This window comes from Copadichromis virginalis, linkage group LG7, assembly GCF_057382275.1.
Source record: "Copadichromis virginalis isolate Kocher_CV1m ecotype Utaka linkage group LG7, C_Virginalis_male_GT1.1, whole genome shotgun sequence".
In the NCBI taxonomy this organism is placed as follows: Eukaryota; Metazoa; Chordata; class Actinopteri; order Cichliformes; family Cichlidae; genus Copadichromis; species Copadichromis virginalis.
The window spans coordinates 62,628,038-62,650,383 of NC_140624.1; the positions used below are offsets into that span (position 1 = coordinate 62,628,038).

The window sequence follows — 22,346 nt, forward strand, 5'->3', positions numbered from 1 at the left end:
GGCAGGCGTCACGCTGGAGCAGACGTGGCAAAGCACCACGTCATCACTGTGGGTCGGCGCTTTATTATTATTTATGGGTGTATTGTGTTAGTACCGCCAGCAGGTGAGTAGTTAAGTTACTTGTTCTGTAGAGATTATCATAATAGTGGCACGTGTCATGCTGAGTCTTTTTTAGAGAATTAGATAAAGATGTGTATGGTACTTTGTCCGTTTTGCTGTTTTTCTTTGGGGTTGTGAGGCACGTGTAAGTTGTGAACAGTCTTAAAAAACGCTACACTGCATTCATTTGGATCTCCTGTCGTTCTGTGGCGTGGCAGACACGGAACAAACCTTGTGTGTCCGCGTCAGACGATATAGATCCGCTTTGTTTCAGAGCACAGCGCTTGCCTCTTCGTGTGCGAAACTTAAGGTTTAACCCTGGGTTTTTGTACTACGAAGGTGGTTCATGTCTTACTGGGGTAAATCGCTGTAGTAGGTTGTGCTGCAAAGCCTGACCTGCAGCAGTCTAGATTCCAGATTAGAAAGGACCATGCGTGAATTCATGGTCTGCTGATCAATCAGAAAATATGATCACGCTTCCTGGAAGACCTCTGTGGAGACCGTAAGAGGGTCTTCTGTTTGTTTCTGTTGGGATCAAACAATTTTATTACTATATGCTCCTAAAACAGCGCATCTGATAACCTGCTCCCAGCATGTTATCTTCTGAGTTTTGGATTAAAATGCGTTGCAATACAGATTATTTTCTCTGGGAATATGTTTTACATGCGCAGCTTAATGCCCAAGTTTAACAGGGAATCTATGTGGGAACCTATGACGTCACTGTAAACTCCTGACGTACCATGTAACCTGAGGTGCACCTCCCGAGAATGTAATTACACAGTGGGTCAGTGCAGACTGCAGCTGTTATGATTGGTTTGTTCAACGCGCTTGAATCCTTATTTGCATTTCTGGCTACTTTTTCACCACAGTTGTTTTTTTGTTGTTTTTATTTAACAATAAGATAAAATCACTGCCTCAGAATGATCCATCTAAGGACTCACAAATCTACAAAACCAGTCAAAACTTTGGACACACCTTCTCATTTAATATTTTTTAAACTTTATTTTCATGACTATTTGCATTGTAGATTCTCACTGAAGGCACCAAAAAATAAATGGACACATATGGAATTATGTAGTAAACGAAAACTTGTTTTAGGCTCTTCAAAATAGCCTCCCTTTGCTTTGATTACTGCTTTGCACACGCTTGGCGTTCTCTCGATGAGCTTCGTGAGGTCGTCACCTGAAATGGTTTTCCAACAGTCTCGAAGGAGTTCAGAGATACTGAGCACTTGTTGGCCCTTTTGGCTTCACTCTGCGGTCCATCTCATCCCAGACCATCTCAATTTGGAATGGTTGTAATTAGGTTTAGGTCAGGTGATTGTGGAGGCCAGGCCATCTGATGCAGCACTCCATCACTCTCCTTCTTGATCAACTAGCCCTTACACAGGCTGGAGGTGTGTTTGGGGTCATTGTCATGTTGGAAAAATAAATGATCAACTAAATCCATTGGGATGGCGTTTTGCTGCAGTATGCATACTGACATAGGAGGGTGCAGCCATGCTGATTCTGTGTGCACTACACACAGGCATAAATGTGGGCAACAACACTTTTGTTTTCATAGGCTCCTCGAATCCTCAAAGGTTCTCTGCAGAAGTCTAAATCAGGCACAAGTCTACCTTACTTAAGCCAATAAATGAGGCTCAAACTGTGCGATGCATTGTCACAGGAAGGTGCATGTATCAATTTGTTGATTTAGAAAACCGAGGATACCTGTTCAATCAATAAAAAGAAGTTCACAATAATCTGCACTGGACGGCAGGCAGGCCAGTTCAGCACCCTTACTCTTTTAATACAAAGACATGCTCTTGTAATAGATGCAGTGTGTGATTCAGCATTGTCTTGCTTAAATATGCAAGGCCTCGACATCATCTGAATGGGAGCATATGTTTCTTTAAAATCTGTATATACCTTTTAGTATTGATGGAGCTGGTCTACCTGCAAACAACCATGGCATCACCAGTGCAATACTTTAGTTTATATCCACTAACTTAAAGCTGAAAGTCAGTACTAAAATATTGATTGTTTGATAGACAAAAAACATTGGTAGTGTGCAAAAAAAAAAAAATAGAAAATTGTGTCTGTGTTCATATACTTATAGATTTAACTTGAGAAATTTCTAAATTTCTTCCTTGGTGTGAAAAAAGGTTTAATAAACATTATTGTCAGTCAAACTTTATGTGCTATAATTCCCAGAGTGTACGTGCAGGAAATGAACAATTGACCGACAAGTTGAACACAATATAATTCATCACAACATCTTATTGCAGCAATTCTGGGCTGAAGTTAAAATAAATACTACAGAGAATATGATGGAAGAAAGTGGGATTGAGACTACACCTCCTGCCAGCCCCACCCCTCTGACTGTGGGTGGCCCAGTCGGAAGCCTGCCCACCACTGCTGGTAAGACATTTGATGTGCAAATCAACATTCCCTTTGCTTGTAGCTTAGCTGAGTCGAGATTTTAAATGTCATTTGCTACAGTTCACATTGTTGATACAAATTCAAGATTGGTAATACGTGTAAATAAATTTTAATTGTGTTGATGTGGACATTATGGATACAACATCTATCAATTTTCTACCACTTATCCAGAGCTGGGTTGCAGGGAAGTAACAATAACAGAGAAGCTCAGCCATGTGGCTCCGCTTAGAAATTCTGTTCATAACAGAATCAATGACAAAGTGCATCCCTGATGAAGTCCAACATCCTCTGGAAACAAGTCCAACTTGTTGCTGGCAATGCTAATTAAGCACTCGCTGTGGTTGTACAGGGACTGAATGGCTTGTAATATTAAAACTGGAAAATTAATATTCAATTAAGACACTCACTTGCAACAGTATTGATACCGATTGTGCTGTCTTTGCCTTCTTCAGCTGGCACACAACATGACAGCCAAACATGGCCCCTCCTTTCCTCAAAAGCTATAGTAGTTAACATTCATAACTCTAAATAGCAGTTTAGGAGTAAGAAGAGTAAGAAGTAAAACTCTCATTTCAGCAATATCAAAGTATTACACAGTTATCATAAATATTTACCTGTGCGGTGTGAATGTTAATATTAGCAATTTTACTTCTAGCAGTTACCTAATAGCGAGATGTTGCAAGGTAACCCGAGCAGAGTCTAGAGAACTAATTCAAGCAAATAAAGAGTGAAATCAGACGGGTTTCAGGCCTAAAGAGCAGAGCTGAGGATATAAAGACCTGCAGAGTGAGAAAATGGCAAGCAGATGAGTAGAGGGAAAGCTCTCTCTGATTGGATGTTTCTCTTTGTTTTTCAGGTCTGTCCACTTCGCTCCCTCTCCCAGGAACAATCAGTTCCCCCTCAGTCTCGACTTCTCTCCCCAGTGTCCCACCACTTCCTGCCTTCAGCAGCCCTCTGGCTGCACCGCTTTCCCTTTCATCCCAATTTCCCCCCGCCTCAACACTGGCCTCACCTTTCACCAGCAGCTCTCCCGTCCCTCCTGCTGCCTCCTTCTCTTTGCCTCCTCAGGCCTCTTCCATCAGACCTCCTTCTACTGCTTCCAGCATGTTGCCCCCTCCTGTAGGTCCACCTGTATCGAGCTTCTCCGTGGGTGCAGGATATGACATCACACGGGGTCATGCTGGTCGAACCCCACAGACACCGCTGATGCCAACATTTTCCAGTCCTGCTTCTATACCAGGTCAGAGTGAAAAATGTGAAGCTCGGGTGAAATTTTCGAATCTGATAAACACATTTATGCTCTTTTAAAAACTGGAACCAAATCAGTTTGACACCCAGAATACCCACATACTAGCCAACACTAAATATTACTATCAAATTAGATACTCATTTGCAACAGTATTGATACCAACAGAGGCATCTTTGCCTTCTCCAGTTGAAAAACACCTTCACGTTATACCTGAACAGGCAAGCACACCTCGCTTGACTAGCTGTCATTCACAACACTGAACAACCCTTTTGAAAGCAATTTTGGAAGGTCCGTGAAACTCCAGTTTCTACACCACTGGCACTTAACGTTTAGTTAAGTTATCATTAAGGATGCGGCTCGTGGTTATGGCTAATAACAAATCAAAAACATCAATGTGGGAGCAATGCTATCAGAACTGCCCATCTATATTATTATAATGGACCTAAGAACTGTTGTTTCTTATGAAGTCCCAGTAAAGTCAGCGGTCGAGTAGCAAGCCCCAAGTATGACTGGAGGTGCATTGAGTGTGAGAGAAGCTGACCTGAGAGAGAGGATCATGGTGAAGCTGGAAACCTGAACCCTTCATGGCCGATTACCAAGACAAATGTGAAGTACCCTCTGAAAGTCTGCTAGACGATGTGAATGCAGCATTATGGACAATCCATTACTGGGATGATTAGGAAACTAACCAGCCGATCTACATTATGACAGTAGTGATCACAGAGATGTTTGGCCACCAGATGAACAGCCACAAGGAGCAGTGCCCTCCATGGAGAAGGAGACTGGAGGCCAAGATCAAGGCAGTGTGGAAGGAAGTCAGCCAACTATTGGAGCTGCAGAAAGGTGCAATGAGGAAAGGGGTACCCAAGAAGTACAGCAAACTGTCCATACCTGAGGCCTGGGAAACTGCCATGCAAGGACTCACAGCCCTGGCCACATGCTTGAAGAGGTGTTCCAGAGAGATATGAGGCAGAAGAATAAACCAGAAGTTCTCCACAGAACCATCCAAGATGTACTCTAGGTGGCAGGTGACCAATATGAGACGGCACAGAGGCACTAATCATGGCAGCACAGGAACAAGCTTTAAGTACAAGATAGACGCCCGATAGTGTGGTACCACACCTGGGAAGACCTCATGTGCAGGTTTAGGGCCCCTGAGACACATAACAACAGGGTGTTGAAAGCTGAAATGAATGTCCCTTAACTTAGAAGTAAGACATAAGGGTAATAAATCATATTTTTTACAGTAGTCCTCAAACTCACAGCAGATTTCCAGAGCAGAGAAAGATCTAGCGTTGTTAGCTGAATTCCAAGACGACTGTGTAGTTAAAGTCTGTCAGACTACAGAATCAGAGACTGGAGAAGCAACTGCATGGGCTACCGCAGCAGCAACCTCACAATCTAGCCAATAGGGAAGCGCAAAACAGAACAGCAGCAGATGCTCAGAGGACAATTGATTTATTTAAAAAAAAAAGTACAACTTGTTAAAAAATGTTCCATATTTTCAGGTGTGGTGTCCAACCCCATGCTTCAGCAGTCAGTCATTAGAGGAGGATTAGATACTGGATCTTCAATCACGTTCCCGGAGGAACAGGAGGATCCCAGAGTGTCTGGAGACACCAACAGTGGTGGAGGCATCTGGGGCTTTTTTAAGGTAGAATACAAATGTGTGAAAGGGGACTTTTGAAGCTTGATGTTCCCTATAGCTTTTTTGCGATATGGTTGGACATATTTTTCAAACATAAAAAGTCTTTACAATGATGAAGTTCTTCTTTAATTAAAGTTAATAGGAAGAGTTGGTTAAGTGTGGTGTGTGTGTGTATATATATTTTTGGGTAGTCTTATTCTGTGTGTATTGTGTCCCCTCAGGGAGTAGCAGGAAACGCTGTAGTAAAGACAGTCTTAGACAAAACCAAACACTCTGTGGAGTCCATGATCACTACTCTTGATCCTGGCATGGCCCCATACATCAGTAAGTTACCCTGTTTTACCCAATTTAAAAACAAATGTACAAAACATTCAAATGTTCTTAATAAATGTTTCTGTGTTGTTCATCCTCAGAGTCTGGTGGGGACATTGACATCGTTGTGACTTCAGATAAGGAGATGAATGTGGGGGCAGTTAGAGATGCTTTCCAGGAGGTTTTTGGGCTGGCCATGGTCACCGGAGAGTCTGGTCAGTCAAACATTGCTCCACAGCCTGTGGGCTATGCCGCCGGTGTCAAGGTCAGTGGACTTCGCTTTTACGTTACTTCATTTCTTTCTCGTTCAACTTTTTTCAAGCATCAAATGTTTGTTTTCCTTGAATAGGTTTTATAGCTTATTTATTTATAAATGACATGGCTTTTAAGACCATCACGTGTGAAGATAAAAATGTATATAAATCATGCAGTGCTAGATTTGTTAAGAGGAAATATTTTGAGAACTGAGTCTTAATATTGTGGGAAAAACGAAACACAAAATAGGTTGCTTCTGAAAAATTGTGTGTAACCTTTTGGATTGCATAGAGAGTTCCACATTTTATGAGTCAAGGCTCATTTTAGTTAATATCTCTACGCACAGTAAAAGAGAAAAATGTTAATTATGATGATGTATTAGTTTATTAAAATATCAGTCTGGTCATTTTTAAGTTTACTTATTTTTTTCTTAGTTCAAAATAAAATGCTGAAATATCCCAGTTACATAAGTATTACTAGTGTCTGAGTTTGTTTCAGTTTAGTTCTTGACAGCACTGATGTTTGCAGCTTCAGTCATACATGTGTGTGTCTGTCTGTCCCTGCGTGTCTGCAGGGGGCTCAGGAGCGCATTGACAGTCTGCGTCGAGCTGGTGTGATCCACGAGAGACAGCCAGTGGTCTCTTTAGAAAACTTCATTGCTGAACTTTTTCCTGACAAGTAAGAAGGTTTTGACTGACTTCTGAAAAGAAAGCACACACATTCTTAGAGGCCTAGCGGACTTTCTATCTCACAAACAGTGCACAGTACTGCTGTAAACAGCTTGGAGCATCCCATAAAAAACAAAAAAATGTGTGGATGCTGGGCTACAACAGTTTTCATCTACAACAGGACAGAAATGCTTTTTGACATTTCTATTCACCTTTCATCTTCCATTATTTACTTTATAATTAGTCATGTGTTGAATAAAATGCAAGCCAAATATTCACATGTTTGATGCAGTTTGATGTTTTTTTGTGGCAACAAACAAAAGCGTTAACATTTAGTTAAAAGCTCTAAAAACAACAACAAAACCTTCTTTTTGTTTCCAGGTGGTTTGACATCGGATGTTTGATCCTCGAGGACCCTGGTCAGAACATTCACATCGAGCTCTTCACTCAGGCGACCCCTGTAGCATTAGAGCACGTCCAGCAGGTATCATTTGGTTTACAAAGGAAGAGCTTTTCTGGTTGAAGTTTAAATATTTAAAAAAAATGTTCAGGAAAAAGAAACTTTTACAATTTATAAAACCAAACAGAAGTAAAACTGTGCGGGTGAGGGTGGCGTGGAGTTTTTTGGCTGTGTATACTGTATGTATGGTTGCTCCTGGGGCCTTGTATCTGTACGTGGAAAAAATGGTGGTCATGGGGAATGTTGAAATGAAGCCCTGCCTGCTTAAAAAGGCCTGTTACCTTCTGTAGTCAAGCTAAACCAACACTGCTTGAGTAAGTATTGTAGGTTTCCCTTAGTTTTTGATTTGTTATACAGTGGTCCGTCGTTATATCGCGGTTCAGTTTTCACGGCCCCGCTGTTTTTTTTTGTTTTGTCACAGTGCGTTGTGTTCTGCGTCCTGATCAACTGTAGACCATTTTCAATCAATTACATCGTGCCGTGTCTCCTGTACAGTACAGTTGCGTCCAGCTTGTCAAATTTACATAAATCTTCGCTAGCAGAAGACAACAAACACAAAAGGATTATAAGGAGCATTAAGTGAAACCAAAATGTCCGATAAGTCAAACTTTACTGAACTCATTCTTCTTGCTTCCTCTACTTCCGTACCATTGATTCATTAATGTTGAATTCTCTCGCAGCTGCTCTGTGCCCATGTTCTGGACCTGAAAACAGGGTTTGATCTTTGGTTTCATTCGATAATGCTGGACTTATTTTCGAAGATTTGAAGTTTGAGAGTGTTTAAACAAGAGAGAAACGTGTGAAAATGTCGATCCCCTTTCTGAGAAATGTGTATAAAGTGTGTAGTGAGGGGTTTTACAGCCTTAAACCATCTATAATAATTGTAAAAAATAAAGTTCGCTACTTTGCGGATTTCACCTATCGCGGGTTATTTTTTGAACGTAACACCCGCGATAAACGAGGGAACACTGTACACTCTACTGACAAAAGTATTGGCTTGCCTGGTTTTACACTCAAACAAATTTGAGTAGCATCCCATTGTTTATCCACAGACTTGAATATGTTGTCCGCCCAACCTTTACAGCTGTAATTCTTCTGGGAAGGCTTTCCACAAGGCAGGTAATGTGTTAGTGGGAAGGTCATGAAACTGGCAAACATATCTTGGGATGCTAGAACTAAACCCAACTCCTGAGCAAATAAGAGGGACCCATTGACAAATGTTTTTAAAAGCAATCTTCACGCCTAAGTGTTTGATTTTTATACACCTTAAAGTGATTGGAATCCCTGAATTTAATGATTTGGAAGGGTGAGCAAATACTTTTGGCAATATCCTGTCATGCTGGTAGAAGATAAAGTTTCCCACCTTTTTCAGGCTCTACAGTTTTCTCTTGACTTTTTGTCTTTGAACAAAAAATGTCAGGTTGTACCGTAGAATTATTTTATTCAAAATCTCCCATGTAGAAACCTGCTACAACTCACAGTGTTTTTGTAACCTTCCCCATATAGGCTCAGTCCATGACCCCTCCTGACTACAGCCTGCGCTGGTCAGGTCTGAGTGTTACCGTGGGTGAGGTCCTGGAGCAAAGCCTTCCCAACATCAACAGAACAGACTGGCACCAGGCCATGACAGGCCTAACCCAACGCCAGATGATCCACAGTGCTTCCAAAGCTCTGGCTGGTATCTACAAACAGCAGTTGCTTCCCAGGACTACGTCAGGCTGAGTGCGTCAAGTTTCTGTGACATACTGAGAGGAGGTGGACAGTAAACTAGCTGATGGGACATGAAGGTTCCACGTACCTCCCTCCATCCGTCTGTCCTGCACAACAAAGCCAACTGCACATTTCGTTAAAGATGTTTGTGCCCACAGACGTTTTGCTGGCATTCTCGTGTATTTTAATGGGTTTTACTGAAAATTTAGATTCCATTTTGTTACGATCAAGCTATAATGCATTATGATCCTCTCCATCCTTTTTAAAATGTTTATCAGTATAAGCACATATTAAGGCAAAGTTTAGTGTTTTATTTAGGCATTCTTATTGTTTGTCCCATTTGTACTTTTCTGTACCCTAAGTCCAGTTTAGAGGGAGTAATGCAGCAACTACCTGATGTGATTAGGCTGAGTGCAACATCAAGAAGCCCTACAATATAGGAAAAAATCTTTTTTAGGGGGGAGAATTTTCTACCATGCCCTAGGGCCAGTATTACCAGCTACTCCCTATACAATGTACTAACTGCATGCCAACATTGCAGTTATCAAACATTAATTGTTATGATTTACTTTTATTTGTTGATACAATGCTCAATTAATACAAAAATAAATATATGTGACCATTTAACCCAAACAAAAAAAAAAGAGCCATGTCATTACAACATATCTATACATAAAAATCTTAATTTCACATATTGTTACCTTGATAAGTGTGACCTAAATTAACTTTGTAGCAAACAGCCGACATCTTCCTGATGCTACTGACCTCCATCAGCAGGATAGTACATCCTTCAGCATCACAAAAACTGCTAATGGATGGCTCAAGGACTGTAGCATGGAGTGTTGAGATTGGCCCAAGCCTTCCCTGATATAAATCCAGTGGAGGGCCACGAGTCATATTTGCAGATTCATTGGATAGCCACCCAATTAGTGAAGTATTTTGATTTCTTGTCCTACATAAAGACCATGACTGACGTGAATGCTAATACAAATTTATACATAAAGTGTTTCTGTCCCATGCAGCTAAACCATAACAATGATTTACTTAATTTATTTCTTAGGGCTTCAAGTGGTAAGAAACTGTCAGAAACACTAGATCTAACTTTCTGTCAGTTACAGTTGGGTGTAAAGAATATTCTTATGCATATCTTGTGCTGTGCCTTTTTACATAAATCACTTTTTAATGCTGATTTGGATGCCCCCCTCCTTAACCAAAGGATATATCACTGCTATATAATACTGTGCAGAATTCTTAAGGAACATTGGAGTTTCCTGAGAAGTCCAGCATAACATTCAACTCCAAAAACATTTTTTCTGTTCATTACTGGAAATAAATGACTATCAACAGTCTGGAAGTGTGTTTGGGGTTATTCTCCTGTTGAAAAATAAATGATATCCAACTAAATGCAAACTGGATGGGATGGCGCTGCAGGATGCTGTGGTAGCCGTGCTGATTCAGTGTGTCTTCAATTTTGAATAAATCCCCAACAGCGTCACCAGCAGACCACATTATCACACGTCCTCCACGTGTTTCACGATGGGAACCATGCATGTAGAGACAGTCTATTCACCTTTTCTGCATCACACAAAGACAAGGCAGGTGGAACCGAAGATCTCAAATTTGGACTCATCAGACCAAAGCACAGATTTCCACTGGTCTAATGTCCATTCCTTGTGTTTCTTGGCCCAAACAAATCTCTTCTGCTTGTTGCTTTTACTTAGTAGTGGTTTCTTGCCAGCTAATTGACCACGAAGGCCTGATTTGTGCGATCTCCTCTGACCACTGTGCAGTTTCCACTGAACAGTTGACGTAGAGATAGTTAAAATATCAATACTACAGTCTAAATATCAGGAGAGCAAATCAATATGCTTTCAGATGTGTGGCTACATGTTGTTGGAACTCTGTGTGGCATTTATCTGGGCTCTAATCTGAGGTGCTGTCAACTTGCTATTTCTGAGGCTGGTGACGCAGATTAACTTATTCTCAGCAGCAAAGGTGACTCTTGGCTTTGTTTCCTGGGGCGGTCCTCATGTGAGACAGTTTTGTTGTAGCGCTTGATGGGTTTTTGCAACTGCACTTGGGGACACATTCAAAGGGACACATTCACATTCTCTGCATTATTGTAGAGTCTTTGCCTTGTGAAGACCATTGAGGCAACTGTTGTTGTGATGTGGAGCTATATAAATAAAATTGAACTGAACTGAATACCATCATAATGAAGCCATGATGGCTTCAGGAAGATATGAACAAAGCAGTTATTAGTTGTATTAGTTGCTTTTAAACACAAAAAAGAAACCACCTTGAGGCATTCCAAATAGATTTGACTGGCGGTTCTATCCATACAGTTTTATGTAGTGATGAAACGTGAAATTAACGTATTGGTATTATTGCGTATTGCCCAATACCCAATCCCAATACCTCAAAGTAGCTGCCCAAGTGCCAGGAGGTGTTTCAGGTTGGGTGCAGGTTGGAAGACTTTGATTAGAAATTTGGAATTAGTGGCTGCTAATTTTATAGCAGAAAAGTTACACTTCACATTTCTTTTGCAAAAAGTTTCCTTTTCAAAATAAATAAATGAAAACGTCAAACCAGGCTACCTTTTTGACATGTTTTTGACATGTGACGTGTATTTTCTCCATAATTTCTTAAAAATGTATTTTTCATTTCAAATTTCTGTTGTCTTTTCGGTTGGATTTCATCCATTTTGAGTTAGTATACTGTTGTTATTATTATTATTATTGCAAAAATCTATTTTTCGTTTATATTAGTGAATTTAAATGTTATTCACACCTAGTTTTGTTAATTTTTAGTGTATTTTCAGTTCACTAAAAATATTTATTTCTATTGTTGTGCAGTATTCACTGTTGTAATACTGCATTCTGCCACTGGGGACAGCTGTCCTTTTCCTCATACATGGAAAGCGTTTCCGTTTCGTTTCAGCACAACAATCGCAATGGCGGCAGCTGGAGAAGCTAACGGAGGAACAGGCAAACTGGAGTTGTATCCTTTATTGTTGTCAATATTTACCACTGAGGTCTATGAAAACTTTAATGATATTTTCTACTAGCGAAGGGCAAAGCGAGGCTTCTTGAAACATTCGAAGTATTTGTGCCGGTAATTGTATCGAGGTTTCGAAATAACCTGAATCTGAATCTGGGCTCTTTCTGTTTGGGTGTGTTAGGTTGACTTTTAAGCTTAATAGGAGTTTGTGTCATCAGGTTTGTTCTACACTGTCAAGCGAAGCTAGAAGCTGGCATAGAGTTTGAAGTTTAAACATTTTTAAATCATCCTCTAAAGAAACTTTCCTTAATTTTATTTACTACTCACCGATGACTATAACTACTGTGGATGTTGTAACATTATGTTTGAGTCTGGAGTTTTGGTTATAGTTAGGGTTGCCAACTCCCTGAAAAATAAATAAGGGACACCTCGTGGCCAGGGCCGGGCGACCCAGTTGTCTTCACCCTTCCCAGTGTGGTGAATTTTCTAGCTCTTTTTTTGTGTGTGAAATTATTTTTTTAACCATTTGACTTGAATTTGATTTAAGTAGATGTGTATTCTTTGTGATATGAACACATGTGAAACAAATGATCATTTAGCCATTTATTTTTAGCTCAAAATGACAACATTAACACAATAAAACAGGTCTCCTTCTTAAACAGAAGCCTGTCATGCTTAACTTTTGAGAATATAAGTAAATCTTTCTTTAACTCTGTCCTGCTTAACTTAAAATAATAGAAAACAATAGAAAGAAAAACATTCTTGTAACAGTGCACATTTAGTGCATTTAGTACAATTTGCTTCAGTTGAGGTATTATTTCAGCTTTTCTAATGCTAATCAGCTGCTCCTGTTTGTAAACCCGCTTGTTCCCATGATTACGCATCTTAACTCATCATCATTATTCATCTATGTATTACTTTTATGTATTAGTCATCAATTTGTTGTAATCATCTATCCTTGCAGTTGTTTATTACACAAAATAAGTTATATTATCACACTTCTGGCCACATAGCGCTGATATTCACTGCACATGCCCATATTAACTTTTTCCAGCCAGGTGTTTTCCTTTTCCCATTCTTCCCTTTCTCTGAGGGGAACAAACATTGCTGCTCTAATGCTGGGCTCACACTGTGCAGTTTTAGGCCCATTTTGAGCCGATTTTTGAGTGATCGGACCGATTTTGGCCTTCATCGTGCATCGTGTAGTATACGTGGGGTAACGAGAAGTGATTAACACCTCACGACCAGCTCCCGATCAATCAATCGCTCGTGAGGGTCTCACCACAGCCGCTCACACTGCTCGCGCGCAAACACGTAAACGTTGGTGTAAAAGATGGAGCAGCACAGCTGATCTGGACACAAGCGATGGAGGCACAACTTGTAGAACTTTGGAAAGCTCATCCGAGCCTTTTCGATGTGGCATCACAAAATTATCACGACCACAACAACCGTGAAAATAGTTGGATTTACATCGCTGCCCAATCACAGCTGCCTGATCATGTTTTTCATTAGCAATTTAGCAAAGTTGATGGTGGTGGTGTGTCTGTGTGAGTGTAAGACGGAGAGAGAGAGCGCGACAGATTTTCTGTTATAACCTTCATTTTATGGAGGCACAGTGTGAGCACTCAGGTCAGGCATCAGAGCATCGGGCGGAATAGTGTGAGACCTGCATCGTGACCTACCAACTTCTAACCCCTGCGAGTCAATCATGCAGTTTGAGCAGGAGCTGAATATCGCGACTGAAAAAATCGCAGTGTCTGCCCAGCTTTAGGTGTACTGTCGTCCGAGACTTGCACCGCAGTGTCGGCGTTTGTTTCCCTGTTGGCCATGCTTCTTGTTGTGGTCATCTGTTGTCTTCCGGTATTTTCTCCGCAAGCGACCTTTCCTCGACCAATGAGATGAGCGGTAATCTGAATTGTCATACTCGAATTGTCATAAGTGTGCTGTCAGCTCATTGGTCACAAAGCAGGAGAGGGGCTGGGAATTATGTTTTCAAACAAAGCGTTAATTCCATTAACATTTATAGACTACTTTTGATTCTCACTGTATTACGGGACAAAGTGCGTCCCTTATTAGCTCAATACGGGACGTGTACTTTTGTTTCGAAAAACGGGACGATTCCGTATTTTAAGGGACGGTTGGCAACCCTAGTTATAGTGAACCTGCACCTTCCTGTTGTTTAAGAGATATTTGCACAAGAAGAGTCAGTGAGAATAAAGAAAAGGGGTGAAAAAAATGTTAAGAAATAGGTCGCTTGTGATAAATGGGTGTGTTTTTCAAGCTTTTATTTTTAAAGCATAAATATATTCCTTATGGTGGGGCAGTGTGTCAGTAACAGATTATAGTAAGGATGAAGCCTTTTTAATGCAGCAAATAGCATTTTCCATTGCAAGTAGGGCAAAATGAGAGAACAGAGTCAGAGATGAAAAACCCGGCCTCTTTTATTTTTCTCTTTTGTCTCAGCCATGTCCTCAGTCTTCCTTGACCCTCGTGCAGCTCTCTGGATGTTCCCTTCCCATCATCTCGTGAGGCCACCATCGCTCTGCGGTCGCTCTCCCCGGACAAAGAGCCCCGGAAAGGCGGCATAAGCAAACTGATTACAGTGTCTGGAAGCACGCTTTCTGTGTGAGATTATCTTCCTTGGCTCCTTCATAGCCTGTATCAAACTGAGCCCTAACATCTGTGTCCTTTTTGTACTAAAAATCCTTCGCTGTGTTTCAGGAGGTGGAGCGCTGATGAAGCACGAATCCTCAGAGTGTCTGTGAACTCGTTTCTCGATCATCTATCCCTTGTTATGGAGACCATGGAGATGTTTGGTCCACCTGTTGCCGTATGATGTATAACAAGTGATTCTGGACTCTGTTTTTGATGCTTGGAACTAACTGAGGTCCTACAGACTGGACTGAAGTTTGATTAAGTGAGCTAAAGTCACTGGCACCTTCGAACACAGTAAAAGGTGGTTGATGAAGTGGAACTGAGGGGGAGATCATGACACTGGCTCAGTGCTCAGTTGAATAATTTCTACAGCTGTGATTGAAATAGATTCACAGAATGTATCTGATGGGGGTATAACCATAATAATTCTTTTCAAAAATAAAAATGTATGATTATACAAATATTTAAAACTAACTGAGGTTAGTTTTAAATATTAGTAAGTTCAGTCTTGCTTTATTTGGCTACAGCTTCTAGATGCCTTTTAATTTTGTTTTGCCGGCAATCATAAAGTTACCATTTTGGACAGCTAAAAAGATACTCTCACTGAATGTGTATGTGTTCAGATGAAGACTTCTCATCCAAACAATGAATTAAAAATCTGTCCAGCTATCACTACGTAAACCAGTCCGAGGCTTAGACCATCAAACTGATAGAACTTTATAAAAATGAGAACTTTTTGGCACTTGTTTTCTCACACAGTTACTTTTGAGATCATTTATGTACATGTAAATAAAGAGTTTGATTACTGAAAGTAGTGCTGCAACAATTCAGCAACAAATTCGAATAACTCTATTATTAAAAAAAATTCAACACACGTTCTTTGCTCCGATGCTTCATTTAGTAGATGGCTCTGTAGCGTGCCATTGTCACCATGGAAATGTGAGTGTTTTACCCACATTTGCGATTAAAAACATACTTGCAATAGACACTAACTTAGGAGCAAGTTGTGGACCTAAGAGCAGACCACAGTAACCTCCTTGAACAGGGTCCAGTAACCATCACAGTGGCAGATATCTAATAAAGGGTCTCCAGTATGAAGAGTTGGACAGCAGCAGGTCCCGACATGCTTCACGCATACTGACTGAAGAAGCTGATTCCACGAGCATATGGCAGCACAAATGAACCAGCTGCTAATCGTTGAGAAACACCCAGAATTGCTAACTGAAGGTCCCATCAAACTACAAGCCAATAACCTGCCTGAGCACCACATGGAAACTCCCATCAGGAATCATAGTGGCTAAGATGAACAAGCATATGGCTAAATACATGAGTGGGGAACAGAAGAGAATAGGCAGGAACACCAGAGGAGCGAAACACCAGCTACTGACTACAAGACCACCTGTGATTTAGTGCCCCACACCTGGATCCCAGAATGCCTAGAATTGTACAAGATCATTAGGACCCTAAGACCCTTCATCGAGAACTCAATGGGGATGTGGCGTACAACGCTAGGGGCAAACTTCAAGCCCATAGCACTGTAGCTCTGTCCCCACTGCTGTTCTGCTTAGGCCTGAACCCCCTCAAGTCAGATCATTGACAGGAGTGTCTACGGATACTGACTATGGAATGGAGCAATCATCTGCCACCTCCTCCATGTAATAAGCTCAATGCCTTTTATCCATTACCTGCTCCTACATGACGTTTGTGCAATCAGAGTAAACTTCTGTCATGCTACTCTTCTCTAATTTTTACTGCACTACCAACTTCTTAACCATGTTTAAAAAGAACAAAATATACATAAAATAAGTACATGTTCTTTAAAAGGAAATACTCCCCAGAGAGTGGCAGCTCTGGAAGTTTGTGATCTGCTACAGCAGCATGACAAAGCAACATTTCCACGTAAGTGCTTTTTGTTTATGCCATGAAATGTGCACCATACATTCACTAATGTAACAGGCAAATAACAGGGCTTCATGTTCTGCTTTCTTAGCAAAAGTGAATTCAAATTTTAGTATCATTTTAATTCAATATTAGTTTCCAAGACATACAACATATACATTCCTGTTTTTGTTATATAACATGAACTTTTCAGAGTGATGGTTAACAGCCCAATAGAAAACTTTATATTCACACTGCTATACACTGTAAGTAAAACTGATTACATAAAACTTCATATAACAGACTCTTTGCATTAAGTCTGTGCTCCTCAGATTCACAGCAGGAGATAATTCATTAAAATCAGTCTTTTTCCATTCATAATCCTCATGTTCATCTAGAACTTGTTTCTCTGTGTGGCCTTAAAAGTCGTCATCATCACATATGTCCAGATACACATCGAAGGCCTCTCGATTGCAGTTTCCATCAGGGGTGAACACATACTTATGGAAGGTCCCGTCCACACATATGGCTGCAGGAGACAAAACAGAACTACAATGACAATTTTCTTTTTTAAAGACACACAGAGTGTAGCACTGTGGCTACAAAAAAATAAAAAAAGGCACAATGACACAAATTCTTGTTCTTGTTAAAATATCAGATGCCATATGTAAATACAAGTGAACTCATGCTAAGTGTAAAACATGCGTCCATGGTGCATACAGTGCAGAATGGTCATTATGGGAGTTTTCTGGACTACTTTTTTTTTTTTAAAACCACAAAGGCCGACACACACATGATCCAGGGCTGCAGCTACCGATTGTTTTAGTAATCCAGCAATCCACTGAATATTCAAGCTATAAAGTTTGTTTTTCTTCACATGCCACTATCGTATTTTTTTTTTAATAATTGCAGACATGGGTAAAATGTTTGTGTTTACATCCTTAAAACGCATTAAAAACAGCATCAAAGCAAAGAATCTTATGAATTTTGGTAAAACTCCCATCACTATCAAATCCTAACCAATAAAGAAAACGGGATCAGCTGTTTGAGAGTCTATAGGTTGGTGTGCTTCCAGTGTGGTTCTCTCCCCTCCCCATCTTGACTCTCGGGATGTTACACTGTGACCGACTTCTTTTTCAGATTCCCGATAAGCATTATTTCGCCGCACATCTCCTCCTTTATTGTTGAGCCCCAATAGCAGGGTCTCTGGTGCTATGCTACCATGTCCTCACGCCGGAAGTCCCGGCTCTTCCTTCTTTGTTTAGCAGTGAACGAGCCAACCATAACATGCTAGGTGTGAATTTATGGTTATGTCACTGTAACAACCAATGCAGTCATGTTGCTGTGTTGTGTATATGACAAAAGACAACATTTATATTTTGACGTTTCCCTCACCAATGACTGAGTTGACGTTCTTGGAAGTATTCTTTCCAAAAGCACAGATACAGGCACACTCAGCAGGCACAGTAAAGCTGGCCAATGACCATTGGCTGTCCACATACTGACCAATCACAGGACCCACCTTCCCAACACGTGCCAGCCTGTGGGATGAAGAGGAGCAGAGGCGTGAGGATCACGATGGTGTGTGTGTGTGTGTGTGTGTGTGTTTTAAAAGGACTCAATTAGCAGAAAGTGGTCTTACGCAGAGCGACGGTTGAGTTTGGTGTCTTTGAGTGCAAAGATGTGAACTGTGCCTTTGTCACTGGATGCGCACAAGAAGGATGAGTCATGGCTGAAGTTGATGCTGGAAAGAAAAACCACAAGTATCATTTTACAACTGCCAAATGTAATGTAACCGAGCTACAGGCCATTCTGTAGCTCGGTTACATTAAAACCCTCACCTCATATTTCATGACTTTTCCTAAAATCAGTTTATTCATCATGCAGAATAAATATGGAATAAGAAGGCCTTTTTCTTTGTCTTTAATTTCTCTGATCTTGATGGAGGAACAGAATTAATGTATTGTTCTATTGCCAAAAAAAAAAAAAATCCTAGTTTTTAAGATGTAAGATATATATTAGTTTAGACTATTGTAATTCATTTAATTAATTAAAGAAATTACCAGAGAACATAATGTGCCCATTAACACATAATGGGCCAGATTCAGCAACCCCTGTTGATGTTACAACGTATGGTTAATATCAACTGAAGCTGTGCAGTGGTGATCTTTTTTTGAATGAAATGTGTAGACAGATATTTTTGTAACTGGCTCTATTCATATACATTCATAGGAGTTTTAGGAAGAGGGCGTTTATTTATTTATTTTTGATTTATTGGGTGAAGGATCTCTGTAACGCTAAGTGTGCTCCTTGCTGCATGCACTGAGGTCTGATTCTGAGAGGTTTTGAAGACACAGGAACATTGAAATATTCTGGAACATCGGTGCACTACCCATTTACTACTTGAGTGTTTACCAGTAAAGAGTGGCAGGGTCTGTTCCTCTGCGCAGCTCCACCAGTTTGTCCCTGGTCGTTGTGTCGAACAGGCGGATGAGGGTTCCTTTACGAGAGGCTGAAGCTGCCACGCTGCCGGGCTGGTTGAGTGCCACACAGGCAATCTCGCTCTGATGGGCGTTGATAGTAAAAGGGGCAGATGATGTTCCAGGTTTGGTGTTGGACAGGTCCTGAATAAAAAGCAACATGTTAGACTACGACTTTTACGACACAGACATTTTCTTCAGGAGAAATAAAACGTCCTGTTTGTTTGTGACTTACAACCAGCTGCAGGCTGCCACATTTGTGACCTGGGAAGACCAGAAGCTGTTTCTCCAAACTGGGACACAAATCACAAAGACCTGAAAGAAAGAATTCACTGTATTCAAAATGCTAAGCAGGATGTTGCAATGGAAAAACAGCTCTACACAAGTAGTATGATACCTTTGGGGTTATCTCTGGTGTCAAACTCAAAAAGCTTGACAGGGTTGTCTGGAAAACTGTACACATAGATCCTGTTCTTCAGCACAATGATGATCCTAGAGGGAGCAAAGGCAACTATCATTTTGACAGTTCAGTGACAATAAACAGCATGTGTGAGGTGATGTAAAACTCACTTGTCGTGTCTCATGCGGACAGCCAGAACAGGCTTGGTGAAGGTGAATTCCAGCACCAGTTTGTCCTTAGGATCCCGTGACTCCCGAGCATCGTCCCAAATCAACACTGAGACATTGACATTGTTTTGTTAAAAACTTATTTTTCCATCATGTTTTTAAGGTGCACTCACATATCTTGGGTATAGCAAACACCTCTCATAATAATGACCCCCCCCCCACACACACACACACACACACACACACACACACACACCGGTCAAAGCTGTACAATGCACGTCCTACTTTAAACCAACTCACCAGATATTTCTGAGAATTTAGGATTGACTCCACCTCCAATTATGGCCAGCAGGTTAGAGCGATGCAGCATGGAGCACAGGGCTACACTGCCAACCTGCTCATGGTCTGCAAATGACACAAACACATATTCAAGTCCTTTTTAGGGAAAGGTGCACAAGAACAATGTTTTCCTTGTATTCTCGTTATGAAAGTCATCGTTTTCCCAGCATTTCAGCCACTTGAGGTACCACGAAAAACATTTAAATACACTAATAAAAGTCTGAAAAGTATTAACATCTATAAACACATAACATGTCTGAAATATTCATGAAACATTTGAAAATAATTACCAAAATGTCTTGAAAAATATTGGTAGCATGTCTAGAAATAATGAATGAGCTCTCTCTCAGGCACTGCTCTACATGTGAAAGCCGGGTCAGAGGACTCACCCAGGTGGCCCTTCTCCATCAGCGGCTCCACGTTGTAAATCCTGACCCCCGTCTCCATAGCGCAGCAGAAACAGCCTGGTGATGATTAGAGGACAGAGAAGATTTAAACCTATGAATCATTCTTATTCAGCTTTGGCAAATCTAACATGTTAGCTGCCTGGAGCCGTTTACAGCCCAGTAATAATCCTCCAAACTGAACCAGGTGCTGGGGACATCAGGGGCTTTTTCATTGTGTTGCCTCCATAGTTCTCTGTAATATTCTGGATATTTATAATTGAGCTACTTGTATATATTAAAGTTATTTCTTATATTTTGTAACTTTGTAATCTATTTTATTATCTAATTTAGTTCAGTCTGTTGCTGTTCCTATCGTCTTGGAGCAACTGTAAACACATAATTTCCTTAGGAATTAATAAAGTATTCTGACTCTGATTCAAGTGCTACATGATAGTGCTAGCAACAGCAACAGTAACAGACTCAGACTGATTTTGCTATTATATACTAGTTTAATATATTCTTTCTAAATAATGCTGTTTATCTTCTATATTATCTGCACATGTCCAAAACACGCCTCTTTAACTCTGTCTCCAAACTACTCAACCCACACCTTCCCTCTGATCTACACATTCATCAACATATTGCAATACATTTTCAGTTTAGACAGAAGATAAGTCTCAGCGCTGCCTTGTTGGGGGAAGGCTGTGCTCACCAAGCAGTGACCAGGTCAGAAAATCAGACGATTAACCGGCAAAACAAGTAATCACTGGTAGTTAATGAACGTGTGGATGGATATCAGGAGAATAACTGAAGGTACATATAGATTTTCCTTTATCACACATTTGCCTGGTTCTGTATTTCTTACTAATTCTGTTTTTGTATATGTAATATGTTTAACCACAACCAGCTTAATACATGTAGTTTCTGTCTGGCGGTTAGCTCGTAAATCGTTCTGGGTTTTTCACAGCAGTGTTCAGTTTCATCTATGTGTATTATTCTAATATCATAATTTACCAAATTTTCAGAGAGCGACTTGTAAGTTAAAAGACATAAGAAATCTTACATGGATTATTTCCGAGACAACTTTATGTTGAAAAGCTCTGAAAAGAATGTAGTTACAGAACAAAGCCATTTCCCTTGAAGGCCTTCCCTTTGTGTAGCCAGAGAACGTGCCACCGTTCTCACACCACTTTCTCTAGTTTCATTGTACCCATTGTTATCTTGTTCTTTTGGGTGTGCATTTTCCCCTTTGACGTTAATATGAATAAAATTTTCGAGCCTCTGTAAATCTGCCAGGTTTCTCCTCAGTAACTCAACTTAGTTTGGTTCTAAAACGTGCACCAACTCAGTTCATGAACAAAGGCAACTTACTTTGGTCCTGATTGAACTGCAGGCTGTTTACTCCTCTCTGCTGGGCCATGGCTCTCAAACAAGCTATTACCGGTAAACTGCAGCAACCTGAGAAAGATGGGACAAAAGAATAGGACGGATCTTCAGCCCACAGTCTTCGTTTTTCTCTGGATGCTTTAAGCTGGCAGAGGCAGCTAGCCACATTAGCAGGAGGCAGAAGCGATCATTTGTTGGTTTTCTCTGGATTTAAATACATATGCAAGTCTTACCATAAGGCGCACACCAAAAACGAGACGAACGATTTCAGGCGCTGATCAAACGTCGACTGAAAACAGAAATATTGCAACACACAGGTTTGTTTTTGTTTTTCAAGGAAGACGTCACCGACACGTGCTTCCGGTTAGGTTCCGCTTCCTGTTAAAAAACAAGTAAACAAAAGAATTTCTATTAAACGTTAAAAGACTAATTGCATAATCTGAGTTCATAATTGTAATAAACATATTCATATCAATTATTAGCCAACCAGTTTATTTTCATCAGAATAAGTGGTCCTTCAAACTGGAATACTCACACTGGTTTCTGTGGGGCCTTCTATCTTTTTATACCGGTTGCCAAACACCTTCAGGTGCATTACCGCCACCTTCTGGACTGGAGTGTGGATCAGAACAGCTTTTACACCCATGCTCTCGTGAGAATATGGGTGTTGCTCTTTAAAACCCAAATATCGCACTATAAACTACATCACCTGTATTCCTTTGTGATATTTCTTTTACCCTTAATTGAAGTCTATTTTTCTAAAATTCAGAAATTGAGTGAGTTCAGTGTGCACATCTGATCATCAAGCCTACCATTTCTTCCCCCAGAAGC

The 22,346-nt window shown here is 40.6% G+C and overlaps 3 protein-coding genes across 4 annotated transcripts in view; 2 read left to right on the forward strand and 1 right to left on the reverse strand.

The window, feature by feature from the left end:
- Positions 1 to 10,173, forward strand: part of prrc1 (proline-rich coiled-coil 1) — a 35,372-nt gene extending 25,199 nt beyond the window's left edge. Inside the window, exons 1-9 of one of the 2 annotated variants that reach the window (XM_085464646.1) lie at positions 21 to 103; positions 2,369 to 2,501; positions 3,379 to 3,762; positions 5,280 to 5,425; positions 5,641 to 5,743; positions 5,833 to 5,996; positions 6,561 to 6,664; positions 7,036 to 7,138; positions 8,621 to 10,173. In XM_085464646.1, coding sequence (XP_085320772.1) covers positions 2,408 to 2,501; positions 3,379 to 3,762; positions 5,280 to 5,425; positions 5,641 to 5,743; positions 5,833 to 5,996; positions 6,561 to 6,664; positions 7,036 to 7,138; positions 8,621 to 8,836 — 1,314 coding nt within the window. In that variant the 5' untranslated portion in view covers positions 21 to 103; positions 2,369 to 2,407 and the 3' untranslated portion in view covers positions 8,837 to 10,173. Of the gene's footprint in view, positions 1 to 20; positions 104 to 2,368; positions 2,502 to 3,378; positions 3,763 to 5,279; positions 5,426 to 5,640; positions 5,744 to 5,832; positions 5,997 to 6,560; positions 6,665 to 7,035; positions 7,139 to 8,620 lie in introns of those variants that run through there. The other variant, XM_085464647.1, reaches the window with a different exon arrangement.
- Positions 10,174 to 11,760: 1,587 nt separating this feature from the next.
- lage3 (L antigen family member 3) lies at positions 11,761 to 15,354 on the forward strand. The gene is made up of 3 exons (XM_085464648.1): positions 11,761 to 11,824; positions 14,321 to 14,449; positions 14,546 to 15,354. Exons 1-3 carry the CDS (start codon positions 11,778 to 11,780, stop codon positions 14,658 to 14,660), a joined length of 291 nt encoding a protein of 96 aa, XP_085320774.1. The 5' UTR covers positions 11,761 to 11,777; the 3' UTR covers positions 14,661 to 15,354.
- A 923-nt stretch (positions 15,355 to 16,277) lies between these two features.
- On the reverse strand, positions 16,278 to 21,887 carry wdr45 (WD repeat domain 45). The gene is made up of 11 exons (XM_085464649.1): positions 21,749 to 21,887; positions 21,501 to 21,587; positions 20,133 to 20,207; positions 19,705 to 19,809; positions 19,408 to 19,513; positions 19,235 to 19,329; positions 19,073 to 19,152; positions 18,773 to 18,981; positions 18,000 to 18,101; positions 17,753 to 17,898; positions 16,278 to 16,886 (listed from the first exon to the last, which is right to left on the reverse strand). Exons 2-11 carry the CDS (start codon positions 21,547 to 21,549, stop codon positions 16,777 to 16,779), a joined length of 1,077 nt encoding a protein of 358 aa, XP_085320775.1. The 5' UTR covers positions 21,550 to 21,587; positions 21,749 to 21,887; the 3' UTR covers positions 16,278 to 16,776.
- Between the last annotated feature and the right edge of the window lie 459 nt (positions 21,888 to 22,346).

Bases quoted from the DNA above. Each gene is read 5' to 3' on its own strand.
- lage3 (XM_085464648.1), top strand. From the start codon at position 11,778: ATGGCGGCAGCTGGAGAAGCTAACGGAGGAACAGGCAAACTGGAGTT. The intron at 11,825-14,320 runs GTATCCTTTATT...ACCCTCGTGCAG, and splicing joins GGAACAGGCAAACTGGAGTT to CTCTCTGGATGTTCCCTTCC. The intron at 14,450-14,545 runs GTGAGATTATCT...GCTGTGTTTCAG, and splicing joins TCTGGAAGCACGCTTTCTGT to GAGGTGGAGCGCTGATGAAG.
- wdr45 (XM_085464649.1), bottom strand. From the start codon at position 21,549: ATGGCCCAGCAGAGAGGAGTAAACAGCCTGCAGTTCAATCAGGACCAA. The intron at 20,208-21,500 runs GTAAGTTGCCTT...AATCATCACCAG, and splicing joins GCAGTTCAATCAGGACCAAA to GCTGTTTCTGCTGCGCTATG. The intron at 19,810-20,132 runs GTGAGTCCTCTG...TGTCATTTGCAG, and splicing joins GATGGAGAAGGGCCACCTGG to ACCATGAGCAGGTTGGCAGT.